The sequence below is a fragment of the Triturus cristatus genome, chromosome 4_2 (assembly GCF_964204655.1).
Source record: "Triturus cristatus chromosome 4_2, aTriCri1.1, whole genome shotgun sequence".
Taxonomy (NCBI): domain Eukaryota; kingdom Metazoa; phylum Chordata; class Amphibia; order Caudata; family Salamandridae; genus Triturus; species Triturus cristatus.
Genome location: NC_140586.1, coordinates 292,756,505 through 292,771,568, shown reverse-complemented (window position 1 = coordinate 292,771,568; position 15,064 = coordinate 292,756,505). Strand labels below are relative to the sequence as shown.

Sequence of the window (15,064 nt, the reverse complement as noted above, 5' to 3'; positions counted from 1 at the left end):
TGCGCGGTTCGTGCTGATTTTTAGCGCTGGGTGGTTGTGCTGTGCTGGAAAATCAGCACGAATGGCACCGTGCGCATCGAAAAACGGCGCTGCTTATTTCTGCCGCTCGAGGAGATATTCTACTTGAGCGGCAGCTTCCTCAACGTGAATGGAAGGTTTCTCAAAGCAAGCGGTAGCGACCATTTGCAACTGCCCGCATAGAGAAATCTCACGGGAGGTGGTCTGGGTTAAAAGTTTCCTCGCTCGTGCTTGCCAAATTAACGTTGGCAAGCCCCAGCGAGGAAAAAACTCCACTCTGCAACGCCGAGCAGAGTTTTTTGGAACTCCGTACGCTATGCGGAGCATGTGAACTCCGCGAGCGGAGTGGAATTTCACACCCAGGCCTAATTTGGAGGAAGTACTAGATATGAGGCAGTTGTGTCCCTGAGAGAAGTATGATATTGTGCGCATAAGGGTAAGATAGGTTTAAGCTAACTCTTTCTGAATTTTTCTAAGATGGTGTCAGAAAGCCATTAAAAAACATTGAGAAGACCATAAGCAAGACTTGTGTAAGAATACACACCATGTATACAGCATCATTCCGAAAAGAAGGCCTTGGGCATGAGCCTGGATGTATTACTCACTTTTTACAAAACAATATATTGGGTCAAAAAGAAACCATTGCAATGAAAAAGACCATTATGTGCTGACTAGGATCAAGCAATATCGCTCCTCATACAATAACCTACTAATTGCTTTGCGTGTCATCAGATGGTAGAATTGCTACTTCTATTGTAAATGATCATTAACAATGAATACAAGCCAGATAGAGAACAATCTCTTGAGCCACCTTGTTTCTGGGAGCCTGAAGGAATCCAGAGCATGGTGTTAATACAGGGTCTGACCTTGATGTAAAATTCTCCCAACACAGTATTCAAATTGAGATCAGATAGACTGGCTGATCCTAAATCAGTGCTTGGTTTTTCTCAAGCCCGCTTGCGTTGATAGACCTTCTACTGCCAGGCTTGTCCTTCAACTGGCAAGCACACATGTTGCTGTGAGAATGCCAAAGTCTGTTGGCAGGATCAGGGCTGGCTGCGAATTCTCAAGAATGGAGAACTTCACATACCATCACACATCATGCAATCAGTATACACTTCACTTTAGCCATATGCACTGCTGCGGCTAAAACCAAGATGTACTATTTACGCAACCCACACTAAACGCCTGCAGCTCCTGAATCTGCTCTTCTGCGCTGCACTAGAGCTGCGCCCAGCTACACATCTGCAGCTGTTTCCAGCTTTCCGTTGTCATCTGTGAGGATGCTGTTCCATCTCACTTCTCTGTTAGGCCACGACTGGCTCTTGATTGGTTGCCAGCATCTGGTGCTTGAGGCAAACATACAATCAGTGGCACCAACCTTTTTTTAATATGATCTCCCCCAAAATATTGATGCTTCACACTTAATTGGTACCCTAAATGGGCACCGTGTTTGTCTAAATGGATGGGCCACAACCGAGTGTGACTCGGTTGTGCCAGAAATTCATGCGTTTGAACCCAGCACTGCCTTGTGCTGCTTGCTTGCCTTTACCTTTTGAATAATGATAATGCCCTTGGCACTGCATGGGATTCTGCACCTGCTTTGTTATTCTTTTTTGTGGTTTCCTTAATCTAGACCACTCCAATGGCTGCTTGCCCTAGGCTTTCCGCAGGTGTTTCCTTATTATTCTACAGTATCTGGAAGTAATAATGATGCCTTACTATTCGCTGCATCCGATTTTATCCTAACATTCAGGCGACGACAGAAAGCCATGCCATCTTCGTGCACCCTATGAAGGTTCTTGGGGTTTTACCGGGGGTACAGGAGGGATTTCCTTTTCCTTGTGTTAGTACTTGTTGGAGCCTAATGCGTAACGCGCATTCACCTCGAAGCACCAGCAAAGGACTCTGCTTTGGTTACCCTCTTCTGTGGTAGGCAGAGAGCATCTCACCTAACAACAACTTGCTCATTTCTTCGTGGGGCATGGGATTGCCCAAGAAATATCATGGTAATAGGAAAAAATCAGAGGTCAAAAACAATGACATATGCACCCCATGAGCAACGAGGTAGGTCATCAAAGCAAATACAATACCAATATCCTTGTATGGTATAACATTACAGAACCAATGCCAAAATGTCAAAGCAGTAACGTAAAATAACAGACCAAAAACAACCAAGACGTACACGCTCTGAACAAGAAGCACCAGACTCACCAAATGGGTTTCTGATTTCTTTTCATGTGAGTAGATTGGACAACACATGTCTGATAATTCAAAAGGAGCACTATGCAACATTGAAATATAATCCAGGAGAACAAGTAAGAGGCGGATATCTTGCCAGAAAGCAATGGTTGGCCAACTAGCAACAGAGCGGAAACATCTTGACAAAGAAGCAAATCAGGTTAAGGCAAGAAAACGACTAGGTTACAGTGGCTGTAAAAAAACACATTGGGTATCACACAAAAAAAGCATTATTTTGTTTCCTTTGTGAGAGGCACATTTGTAGATCATCGAAATAACATATTATGAAGAATCGGAAGAAGCAGACCTAGATGGAATCCCTCCAACGTTGAACCTGTCTTCAACAATCGAGGTCCAATATGGGCAGATGACACTGTCCGTAGCATTAGCCATCATCTCTCATAGATCGCCCCTTAGAAGGCAAGTACCTGCCCCCCCAGTGCATAGACATTTATTCTGAATGTAATCCCATCAGGTGTAATCCTGAAGACCCACAGCTAAACGTTCATAAATGCATTTTAAAAGTGCTGTGAGTTAAACCCTGGTCGCTTTCTGGGAGCATCAGTTTCCTGGATGAGTCTTTCATCTTTAAATGTTAGGATGAGAAGGAGATGAAAGTTTGCAGGTAGCAGGAGCCAGAGGCAACAGCCCCAATCAAAGTCTGGGTGTAAAGCAGCAGGAACTGCTGAACACGATCACAAAAGCGATAAAAGAATAGTGGCTACAGTCCAGCAAGGCTCGGCAGGAAGGTGTGTGTACATCAGGAATAAGGGTGAGTGAGGCAGGCACCAGCTTTTCCAAAGCCACCCTGCTGCTGAGCTAAGCTCTCCTTATTGTGAGGGGCTTTTTGCCAAGTTTGCAGCTCACTACTATGGAACAGAGACTGGCAGCCGATGCCTTAGCCCAGCATACATTTGAAGGCCAACAATTCGAAAGGCGACAGCTTGGGGCCAGGGCCGGACTGCCCATTTTTTCCACTGGGTTTTTTCACGGTGGGCTGTAGTCACTGGAGGTCGGATTCTGAAGGCAGAGGGCCGCTGCTGGTGACTCTGCTAGCTTCTCCAACACCCCTAGGTTCATTATAGCAGGACCACTCAGTGCTTTAGGAGTGAGCGAGAGGAAAGACGAAAGAAGAGAGGGGCAGAGGAGAGAGGTGGAAGGGAGCGGGGATGGTCTGAACATTTTTGGAGGGTTTGTTTTTGGTTCCCAGACCAGTGCTGCTTGAGCCCATAAAGATAAAAATACTATAAGGGCTAAAGATTGACTTCTTCCTGTCCTCTAATCCTAGACTTCGATTACAAGTGGGCTGGAGGAGGGTGTCACTCCTGGTAAACGTCGATACCGGGGGCAAGGAATTTAGCAGAAGCGGCTAATACCTCCTATTCTGAGTTTAGGTGGGGAAAATTAGGAATTGCATGTGGAAATGTTGTGTTTACTGCCCCCAGTTATGCATATAACCAGTTTTTACCCCAACATTGTCCAATACATTTTGCTGTTCCCTGATGATGGGCCTCACAGTTAAAGAAAAAAATAAAATACTTTGACACTGCCGCCAATTCAACTCTGTTGGCACAAGCCTAAAAAACGACGCAGGTGCTTTTTTCAATTTAAAGAAAAATATGAGCAAAAGATGTAACACTTTTTTTAATGTGGGTGGGAGGAACAGGGATAGAAGCAACACTAGGGAGGTGGAAGCAACGAGGCAGCTGAAAGGGGTGGAAACAACATGGAAGGTGCAGGCAAGGAGAAGAAAAGCAACTTGCAAAGTAGAGCAGGTGGGAGAGAAGCACACTGGCAAGCAAGTAACAGGGGGGCGGGGAGTACACGAGGGCGAGAGCAACATGGAGGGGTGCTGGAAGGAGGACACAGACAACAGAGTGCACGATGGAGTGCAGGGTGTGAGAAGTACACAAGGGATGCAATTGGGAAAAACCTTCACTCTCATGGAGTGATTACCGAAAAGAAAAAAAGTAGTGCCTGAAAAGCAATCAGTGGGAACACAGAAGCCAGCCAATCAAAAGTGATGGGACGGAGGCAGTGCTCAATGGGAGGGGCAAACCCAGATTGACAAGATGGGGCACACAATAGAAGCAGGTAAATGAGAGAGACAAGAAAGTCAACCAATGGTAAGGTAATGGGCAGGTTCCCAGCCCCCCTTGTATGTTCTTGGTGAGACCAAAATATGTTTCGCAACAGAAAGCGCATGGGCTGTCCAGTAGGCAAGGTCTAACAAAAAAAAAAGCATTCTTGAGGAAAAGAAAAAAAAACATCTGCTCACACAGTTCTGCTTTCGAAACAAAACCACAAACTTTGTGACCATCCTTAAAAACACAACTAATACAAAACTGAATGCTGGTTCTGTTGCACAGTCGCAGTGGAGGGAGGTATAACTGCTTACCTTGGTGATGAGCACCCGGTACGTCTCCAGCATGGCCTGGTTGTCATGGCAGCCTGCCAGCAGCTGCCACACCTCTGCCCTTAAAGCTTCGGGCACCCCACTCTTTACCAGCGAGGGCAGTCCCTTCGGCCGCACACCAAGATTACTATGCCTGCGGAAATGAGTGATACAGCATATCAGACAACGGTAACATGATGCTTTTCGTAGGTGGTGGTGGTGGTGGGGGTAATTGCATGGGGCTATGGCCAGATAAGGTAGAGGGGGGTGTGGCCATTAACAAAAGTGCCTGTTGACCATTAGCTCCACACCCAACTCTTAATGCACCTGTCAAAGAGGCTCTCTGCAATTAACTTCTGGTCCTGTGTGTACTGTCAATTTTACTATGTGTACCATACCAACGATTCTATTGTGAACTATGCACCCTATTAGTCTTTTCAAGACAATGCTCTCATCTTCTCTCGTGCCACTATTAAGTATGAAAAGTACTTTGTTTAGTTAATTTGTTTGTATTTATTCATAATTGTGCAACCAGGACCACGAATGACCCATGCTTCTTAGTGAAGCAATTCTTCATGGGGGTCTGTTTCACGAGTTGCTATTTTAGAGGTTGGGTTAGCAGTGCATTTCTGAACCCCTAAATATAATTTGCAACCCGTAACCAACCAGGAGGTGGGAAAGTGAAACCAAATGCCACTCAAACTATAGAAAACAGTGAACATGGACAAAGAGCAGCTGAGCTACATGCAATTATCATTTCGAAGGGAAACAGAAGGGTTAAGGTGGTTATAGAGCAACATCCCCAGGAGAACAAGTTACTTACCCTCAGTATTGCTCTTTCTGGTAGAGACTATCTAACTGCAGATTCCTCACCTTTTAAATATTCCCTACACACCAGACTGGATCTGGAAACTTTTCAGCAGTACCTTTGCTTGCCGTAAGGTGGTACCATGCGGCTCCACACTGATGCCGTTTTGCTCTGAAAATGACGTGTGGAGCCTATAAAAGTGCCATCCCTCCAGTTGCTTTCAAGGCTGTCCATGCCCCCAGACGCAAAGCCCCAAGAGTGAATTGGTTGTGACCAGTTAGCAGATTTCTACACTTGTAATCTTATTAATGGATAGAGTCCTATCATGGAACGGTGAGAATGGGAGGTTCGGTGAGGAATCTGCATCTAAATAGAGTCAGTACCAGAAAGAGCACTACCAAAGGTAGTAACTTGATCTTCTGATAGAGACTTCCAGACGCAGATTCCTCACCTTTGAATAAATACCAAAGCAGTAACTAGTAGAGGTGGGTATGGAAATGGACTCAAAGCAGAAAGTTCCCATGACCGAACGGCCTAAATGCCCCCTTTTGGCGAACCTGACTGCCAGATAATAGTGCTTCATGGATGTATGGAGGGGCGCTCCTGCTAGCTGCCTGGCTGTGTCAAGGACAGGGATACCACGTGCTAATGCAGTGGTAGCAGCTTTGGCCCTGATAGAATGAACACAGTGTCATTCCGGAGACTACATTTTGGCCAATGTGTAGCAGATCTTAATGCAGAGTATGATCCAGCACGAGATGGTCCTTTCCTTTCCAGCACTGCCTCGCCTTTTTCGCTCTGGAAAACCCAGCAAAGAACTGAGCCTCTACCTGGCGTTCCTTGGTCCAATCAATGTAAAAGCTGAGTGCTCTTTTGGGATCCAAGTGATGGAACCTCTTCTTAGAGGGGTGGGGTGGAGCGTAGAACGCCAGCAGGGTGATAGTTTGACGGACATGGAACAGTCTCACAACTTAGTATAAACGATACTCATGTTCACAGAACCAGTTTGTCTGGGAAGAGGTTAGTGCATGGTGAACTGACACACAGAGCCTGAGGCTCACTCACACTATGCTGAGGTGATGGCGATAAGGAAGACTGTCTTAGAAGAGACTGTAAAGGACATTTGTGAAGTGGCTCGACCCGAGTGCACATCAAATAAGTGAGGGAGGACTAGATTAAGGTCCCATTGGGCATCACAAAAAGAGAAGGAGGACACATGTTGAAGCTCTTTCAGAAATTGTGTCGCAACTGGTGACTTGAACAAGTTGGGCTTATCTGACACCCGTAAGAAGGTTGAAATGGCTGAAAGATAACCCTTAAGCATGCTCAAAGCAAAGACTTGCCGAGCAAGAGACAAAACAAACAGATGGTCAGATAACTTGGTCTGGAGAGGGTCAAGCTGGTGTGTCAAACCAAAATACAAATTGTTCCCAATGACAGGCATATATAGTTTTCATTGAGGGATACCTGGCTGTCAACCACCACCATAGGCAGGTCAAACGTGTTCAGCTGTCACCGCAAAATGTCCAGACACGAGGGTGGAGAACCCTGCCCAGTTGCTGAGACAGCAAGTCCTGCCGGAGGAGCAGCCTGATCCGAGGACATATGCTCACATCCAGGAGTTCTGGATACCATACTCTCCATGCCCAATACAGAGCCACTAGGATGACTTAGGCACAGTCTGTCCTCATCTCCTTGAGAACTCAGAGGAAAGGTATACAGGAGTTCTGAGTTCCACTCGAGGCAGAACGCATCTCTGAGCAAGTGTTGCAGAAGCGCTGATAATAAGCATTCTTGGCGGTATCGAATAGACTGAGCCACGGTTCTCCCCATTTGCGGTAGAGGCCTTACACCACCTCCAGGTGTAATTGCCACTCATGTTCTGCTAGGCGCCGACCGCTGAGATTGTCCACCCTGGCGTTCAAAGAGCCCACCAGGTGATTTGACAACCAAAAAATTATTTGGCGGCCCAGCCATTTCCAGAGGCAAGCAGCCCCTGGCACAAGATCTAAAACCCCACCCTGCCTTGTTTGCTGCAATATCACTTGGCAGTGGTGTTGTCCGTGAGCACCTGAACCTAAGCCTCCCCTTGGGTCCCACCATACTAATCTTGGTTTTGTTGGGATTTGTTTTTTAAAAGATCTGTCTTCCATCCACTGCTCAGTCAGTAAGCGAATGAAAGTACAATGTGCTATTTCCTGACTGAGGACAAGAGTGGTGTGAAATGAACATTGGTGTCATCGACATGATTAAAGGAGAGTCCACTTGCCTCCAGTAGATACAGCAGAGAAGCTACATAATAATTAAAGTATATGGGACTGCAGAATGCTGATCCCTGAGAATCTACATAGGCCACTTCCTGTGGCTGCTGTTGAGAAGGGTCTAAGGAGACTGTTTTCTTATCCACAGGTCTTTGCAGACTGGTGGCATGGTCAAGGATATGGAAGGCTGCTGACACCCATTAGCCAACACAGTCGTACACATTTTATCACCCACGTGAGAAAGCAAGGCTGAATCTGCCAAGCTTATTTACAAACCTGAGACCTGCAGGGTTGTAGGCTTGCCCTATGCTTACAGAGCAACTGCAGAAGACATTTACAGGTTGGCAATCATATGAGGTGCCTGTCCTACAGCAAACTCACAATCGCCATAAAAGGAGTATACTACACATCACCCATCAATATAGCCACCAACAGAAACAGTACTCTTTTCAGGTCCTTCAAACAATGGGGAACCCACCACTTTCAAAGAAGCACAACACAGTCAACATATTTGTCAAAGAGAAAATAAATTAAATCTGGCAACCTATTAACACCACTAGAACATTAAACAACATCCCACCAATCCCACCATGCGCTGTTTACAGATAATCTCACTTCATCGTTTCAACCTTAATGAATTATCAAACCCCTGTGAGTAGTCAAAACCCACTTCTTATTAAGACGACAATCTCAACCTCCGTCATGAAGCCAATTGCAGGTGAAGCCCTCGAGCCCCTGCTAAACACAGTGAATGCCTCTCTCGCTCAAGGAACCCAAGATATGACTGATCATCCCTATGCTGTAGAAAGTCAACTGGCAAGCAGACACCAATGTCAGAACGGTCCCTTAAGCACAGTTCCTCTCTCAAATGGCACCTCACAATGGCCTACTCATCTTCACACGAGGCACTCATCTGAAGCCACTGAACAGCATCCTATAGGTCACCATGAGGTACACCAAGGGACTAAGGAAGCATCACACTAGTGCAACAGGAATACCGCTGGCTCCTCCTCATGTAGGCAACATCTTCAAGACCTTTGACAACATTGTCAAAGCAGTAACATCTAACACATTATCCTACCGTGCAGAATAAATCAAGATTTCCTGTGGACACAAAAACAGATATAGCCTTGACCCTCCTGGAGTACAAATGAAAAAGTGCAAAGAAAGAAACTCAGAAGACATAAAATAATCTACATCACTTTCAAAAGCATAAATAAAATGAAGACTAAATTCTTATAGAAGTACACTGTCTGTGAGGCCTTATGTCATCCCAACATCAGATGACACTTGAAGAACTAACCGATCAACAGTCACTCTTGATGAGTTGTACCCCTTCATAATTAAGCACAGCTCTCCGTTGCTTCGTCACTAGGTGCAGACCCTAGACGTACACCACAGAGAGGGGTGCCCTCAAAGATCTCATGAGACTCCAAGACTTCATGATGCCTCGTCTTAGAGGAGGGACGCATGAACCATTCCACATCGCTACAGCGTGATATATACAGTAGTTAGTTGCACAGCCTAATTTTTACTTAGGACTACTATGATGTACCACAAGGCTGAATTTATGATTAGCTCTTTTAAGACAACCTAGCCTCCACTATACAGTAAGAACCAGCATTTGCTACTTACAGAAGCAATGCGTGGGGGCTTCTCCGACAGCAAGCCAAGGTTGTCACCCGAGGTTAAATCTCTCGCTAGCACTGCAACAATTCTGTTAAAAATCTGCATTATGAGGAGCCATTGAACAGTGAGAGACACTACCTGAGATCAATTTATTTGCAGTGATATGGGTGGAGATCTCCAGGTTTCGCTGCCCTGAAAACAGGGAGCCAGCTGCAGTAGGCCTTGGGAAGATGGTGTACAGCCGAGCTCTGGGGCCTTGTCAGCCCATCTGGCATGTCCCAGTGATGTCTGATGAGGCTGAGCAGCGCATATCTGGTTTTCCGGGCAGCCTGAAGAGCTTGAATAACACACAAGTGCAGTTTGAAAAATGTGTGGCCACATTCAGTGCAAAAAAGTGAAGACTTGGAAGCACGCTCACTGGGTATTAATGTACGCACATTGGGCATTGCTGAATCCACTAATTTTGTGATGCCAGAACTTGTTGTGGAAACACTTCTGTCAAAAATCTTCTTCAGTTGAAACATTGCAGTGCTCTATAGTGGAGAGAGTGCACTGGGCCCTGGCTCTGAGATCTCTGCTGGGAGTTGTTATGCGTCCAATTATAGCCCGGCTCCTCAATTTCAGAGGCAGCGATCTCATACTGTGACTAGCCACAGAGAGAAACACATTCAAATATCAAGGAGATAGCATCTACTTTTTAAAAATAATTTTATAGTTGAAGAGCAGGAGGTCAGTAGATCTTTCACGGAAGCCAAGAAGGCGATTCGTGATGAGAACCTCAGCTAGTACTTGCTGTAACCTGACAAACTTTGTGTGATGGCGGAGGGTGGCACACTCTTCTTCACTAAGCCAGACGAGGTACTTACATTTTGAAAAGAAGTTGCTAAGAGAAAGAATTGTGCACAATCTTCTGCCAACTTGAGATGTTCTCAGACACCAACAAGTAATTTGGAGTAGGCTGCCTAGTACTGGCACTGTTCATGCTCTCATCAATATGTAAAAAACGTAATGTACTATGTGACTGATGTAATACTTGAGGTAATATTGCCGGTTCATTCAATCTCTGTATGGGGCATGCTCTCATATGTCTTTTAATTGGATAATACTGTTGTTTATAAATGCGGGTGGTAGGGGTGGTTACTGCCTTTTAGAGTACTTGGGTGTTAATTTTGGTTTGGGAATGTAGGGTTTTTACACTGGAAATTGGAAAAGTTTTTGTGAGTGGGCAGGAGAAGCAGAGAGTGCTGGGGTATTTGTTTTATTAGTTGTTCCAAAAAAAAGTAGAACTGGATTCTATATTGTGGTATGCATGGTATTTGTTGCTGTCACATAAGACACGTTTATGAGCAAGCCATATACAGACCAATCTCGGTAATGCATAGTCTCAAATGTATAACCTGAATTATTCGAGGGCTCAATAACCCCCAAGAACGCTTGTCTTGTCTTAAACTATCTGGACAGCCTCAAAATCGACATAATGCTCCTACTAGAGACACATTTAGACACAGGGACCTCAAACGATTATGCTCACAATTGGGGACTGTACTGATACTTTTAATCATATATATATCCAATGCTAGGGAAGTAGATATTTTCATTAGGAAGGTGGAGACACTAGCGAATTCTGAGGGAAGGTTCAAAATGGTATCTGGGGTACAATGTGAACATAATTATTTTAGAAACTAGATGTCATTCTGCACAACTACAAGCATTCAAAAGTGATGCAGAGGAAACTTTAATTTGGCTGCTGGCCCTTCAGTGTACAGGTTAAGTCCGACTTCTGCTGAGTATACCAAGCAGGTCAGATTTTTAGCTCGAATGTTGAATGAATATGGTCTTTTAGATATCTGGCAGATTAAGAGGGGGTAGGAAAAAGTATTTACTTTCTATGTATCAGTACATGATAGCCTCCCATGGTTAGACTACTGATTCCCTAGATCTGACACCACACACTGGGCTGCCAAAATTGAGTATCTATCACTCATACCCCCTGACCACTCCCCAGCAGTTCTGCAGCTTGAAATTTGAGTGGTAATGCTATATTGGGTGGGTTGAACATTTCATTCCATGGCTTTGATTGATAGAGTGTTCTGGGAAGAAATGCGAACGTTGATTTTTGAATTGTTTTAGAACAATTTAGGTTCTATTGAACAGTATGCTACTGTATTGAAGACCTTTAAAATGTGCATATATGGGATGTCTAGCACTAAACACTCAGAGGTTTTAAAGTATATAGGACAACAGCTCCAGAAGCGAGATCGGATGAATCTATACTGAAAAAGCTGGGAAAAGTTGCACGTAGAGAAATCTCAATCTGACACACTTGGAAGGATTAACAGACTTCTGCTGAAGGATAGGGAATGTGCAGAGAGGGAGGTGAAATTCCTCTGCAAGTATGTGCTGGCTCCCCATTATAGCTAAGGAGCATGACCTAGCCAAACCTTTGCGCAGCCATCAAGAACACGGCCAGACAAAGCTCTACGTTTGCAGTGTATCATACTGAGGAGGGGAGAGGGGGAGAGTGTTGCAACGAGGGAGGAGATACTGCAAGAATTTGTGTCTTATTATGCAGGCTTATACACTGCTACAAGCACATTAGGACCACAGAAAATGTGCACTTACCTAAATAAGGCTGCCCTTTCCTGGTTGGGAGATGAACTTAAGAGAGCCGCTGGTTGCCCCGACAGATGTTAAGGAAATATCTCATGCAACAGACAGCTTCTCTGATGGGATGGCTACTGGATCAGATGTGCTCGCTGCTTAGTTTTATAAAGCTTAAGAGATTCTTGAACCTCATCTCCTAAACGTATATAATGAGGCAATAGTGAGGCCTTCAAGCTGCACCGGCTATCCCCGACCTCCAGAAAAGTGATTTTAACTATCCTTCACGAGCCCAGTAAGGATGGGACGAAATGCCAGTCATCTCCCCCTCTTTCACTGCTCAATATGGATAATAAAATTCTTACAAAAACTTTGCTGCTAGTCTGGATCCAGACATAGACAAGTTATTTCTTTCAGAGCACCCAGGATTTATTCCAGTAAGAGCCACGTCCCACAATCTCTGCACACTTTTTGCAAAGATGCAAAAAATCCATCCTGAAATTGAAGCCGAATTGGCTTTTCTAGATGCAGAAAAGGCCTTCGGCTCCCTAGAATGGTAATTTCTTTATACAGGCTTGAAACATAAGGGACTGGGCAGATACATCACTGGGCTGGATCAGCTGTTATGCACCGACCATTCATGGGAGAGTACGAGTTGAGAATACACTTTTCCAACATGTCCAATTTGGTAGTCCCTTGGCAGACAGTGCCTCCTCGTCTCCTTTTTTTTGTCTTGGCACTGGAGCCTCTTGCTTGTAAAATGAAGCTGGAGCATTCCCAGCATGAGATATCCTTCCATTCCTAAAGGAAGTTACTCTCGCTCTATGCTGATGATATACTGCGATTTGTCAAAAATCCAAGCAATACTTTGTCTCCGCAAACTAGGGAGGTCATTCACTTTCAGAGGTACTCTGGACTGTTCATCAAGTGGGACATAATGGATTTGTTTCCCCTCACCCTGGGCACTGTCAGGCTGGATTTTGAGTTCCCATTAAAATGTTGCCATGGCTTGGTCAAATATGTAGGAATAATTGTGCTACACGATAAAGATGCTCTAATCCATAGCAACTATGGCCTGCTTATGGAAAAGTTGCAATCGCAAGTTGAGCGATGAATGAAACTACAACTCTCGACTGCAGGACGAACAGCAATCATAAAAATGGTGGTGCTATCGAAATTTCTTTATCTTTTTATCAAGATACCGGTACCGAAGATTACTCTTGACTAGGTTAATATGTGCTGGTAAATAGCCCTGGGTCAGGTGGTAAGTCCTCACTAGACTGCTGGCGAGCACAGGATTTGGTGTCCGAGATATTCAGCGGTATCATCTGGTAGCTCAGGAGCCCCTTGCAGCAGTCTGATATAATCCTGCTGCACACCCCCACGCTTAGTCACTGAACGAGATCGGATTGAGCAGGGTTGTTTGTAGAGTATACTGGGCGTTAGGCAGCATAGAGCATCTTTTGAAATCCAAACTATATGGTGTACACAGTGGGCGATATGAACATTGGCCAGTAGGCCATCTTAAAGTTATTATACTACCTTGCCATGCCTGCGACCTGTATCCCTTTGCGGCTGCCCATTCTTGAACCAGGGATGCTTCCTCACTTCTCAAGAAAAAGATCACCCATCTCTGGTCATAAATTGTATGAGGCGAAGCGCAGGATGAAGGATTTCTATTATGATTTAGGTGAGATAAATAGTAATTCACAAGCACAAAAGATTTACGAGGAGAGTGAATATACAGGAAAGCTGTTGGCCTGGCAATCTAAAGAAAAGCAGGTGCGTAATAGAATAGATCAGTTAATAGATCCTATCACTAAAATACGAGTTAAGACCACCACTTCCATCGGTAAGCTATTTTTAAATCATTATGAGGGGATATATCAAGTAACTGAGGGCGCTACATCTGACTCTATCATGGAATTCCTACAGCCACTTGAAATACCTAAAATAGATGCTGAGGGTATGATTAACCTTACACAGGATTTTTCACTATTAGAATTAGATGCAGTGATAGAGGCCTTCCCCAATGGCAAGGCCAACGGTGAGGATGGCCTCCCCATTGAATTTGATAAAAAATTTAGGGGAGCATTACGCAAGGAACTTTTGAAATTAATGAATAGCTTACTTCAAGGGAGCCCCCCACCGGACTCCTTCCATACAGCAGTGGTGGTCAGAATTTTAAAAAAAGGAAAAGTTAAGGAAAATATAAACTCATATAGACCGATTAGCCTTCTGAATACCGATTATAAAATTTTTACAAAACTTTTAGCAAATCGATTAAATAAAATAGTAGGATCTCTGGTAGCACACGATCAGTGCGGTTTTATTGCAGGCAGGCATCTTCATTCCAATACCACATTTTTATTGGAGGCACTAGATTATTTTAAAATTAACAAGGTAGAGGCTCAAATCTGGTTTTTAGATGCGGAGAAAGCCTTCGATCTAGTGTCTTGGGATTGCATGTTTGCAATTTTACGCAGTTTTAATTTCCCGAATGTTTTTATTTCTCTTTTACGCCAATTGTATATGAATTCTAGGGCACAAATTATTATCAATAACACTAACATTGGGTCCTGTGAGGTCACTAGAGGCACGCGACAAGGATGCCCTCTGTCGCCAATTTTATTTGCATTATTTATTGAACCCCTAGCGATCGCCATTAGGAATATTAAAGCTGATACTGCCCCTATATTAGGAATGACAAACATAAAATTATATGCGGACGACATTGCCCTTTTCATAGACTCTAAACCCTCAAGTCAATTTAAGATTTTAAAAATTTTCGCCGATTTTCAAAGGCTTGGGGGTTATAAAATTAATGTAAACAAAACGGAAATTATTCTACTCAACTGCACTATAGACACTTTAGCTCCAGAATTTAGACAGATATATAATACGGATCCAAAGAGATATCTCGGTTTATTTATATCAGATAACCCAGATGATTTTTTCTCTCTCAAATTTTTACCTCTATTAAAAAAAGTGGGCTCTCTTTTAGATCGATGGAATTTATTACCCCTGTCCCTTATGGGGCGAGCATCGCTAATTCGAATGTCGGTCCTACCCCTTTTCAATTTCCTTTTTAGCGCAATTCCCTGTGCAATC

At 44.2% G+C, this 15,064-nt stretch overlaps 1 protein-coding gene across 2 annotated transcripts in view; it reads right to left on the bottom strand.

The window, feature by feature from the left end:
- The window catches only part of RABGAP1L (RAB GTPase activating protein 1 like), a 1,225,189-nt gene that overhangs the window by 790,451 nt on the left and 419,674 nt on the right, over window positions 1-15,064 (bottom strand). For both annotated transcript variants that reach the window (XM_085601582.1, XM_085601581.1), the window contains exon 15: window positions 4,658-4,808. In XM_085601582.1, coding sequence (XP_085457708.1) covers window positions 4,658-4,808 — 151 coding nt within the window. The remainder of the gene's footprint in view (window positions 1-4,657; window positions 4,809-15,064) is intronic.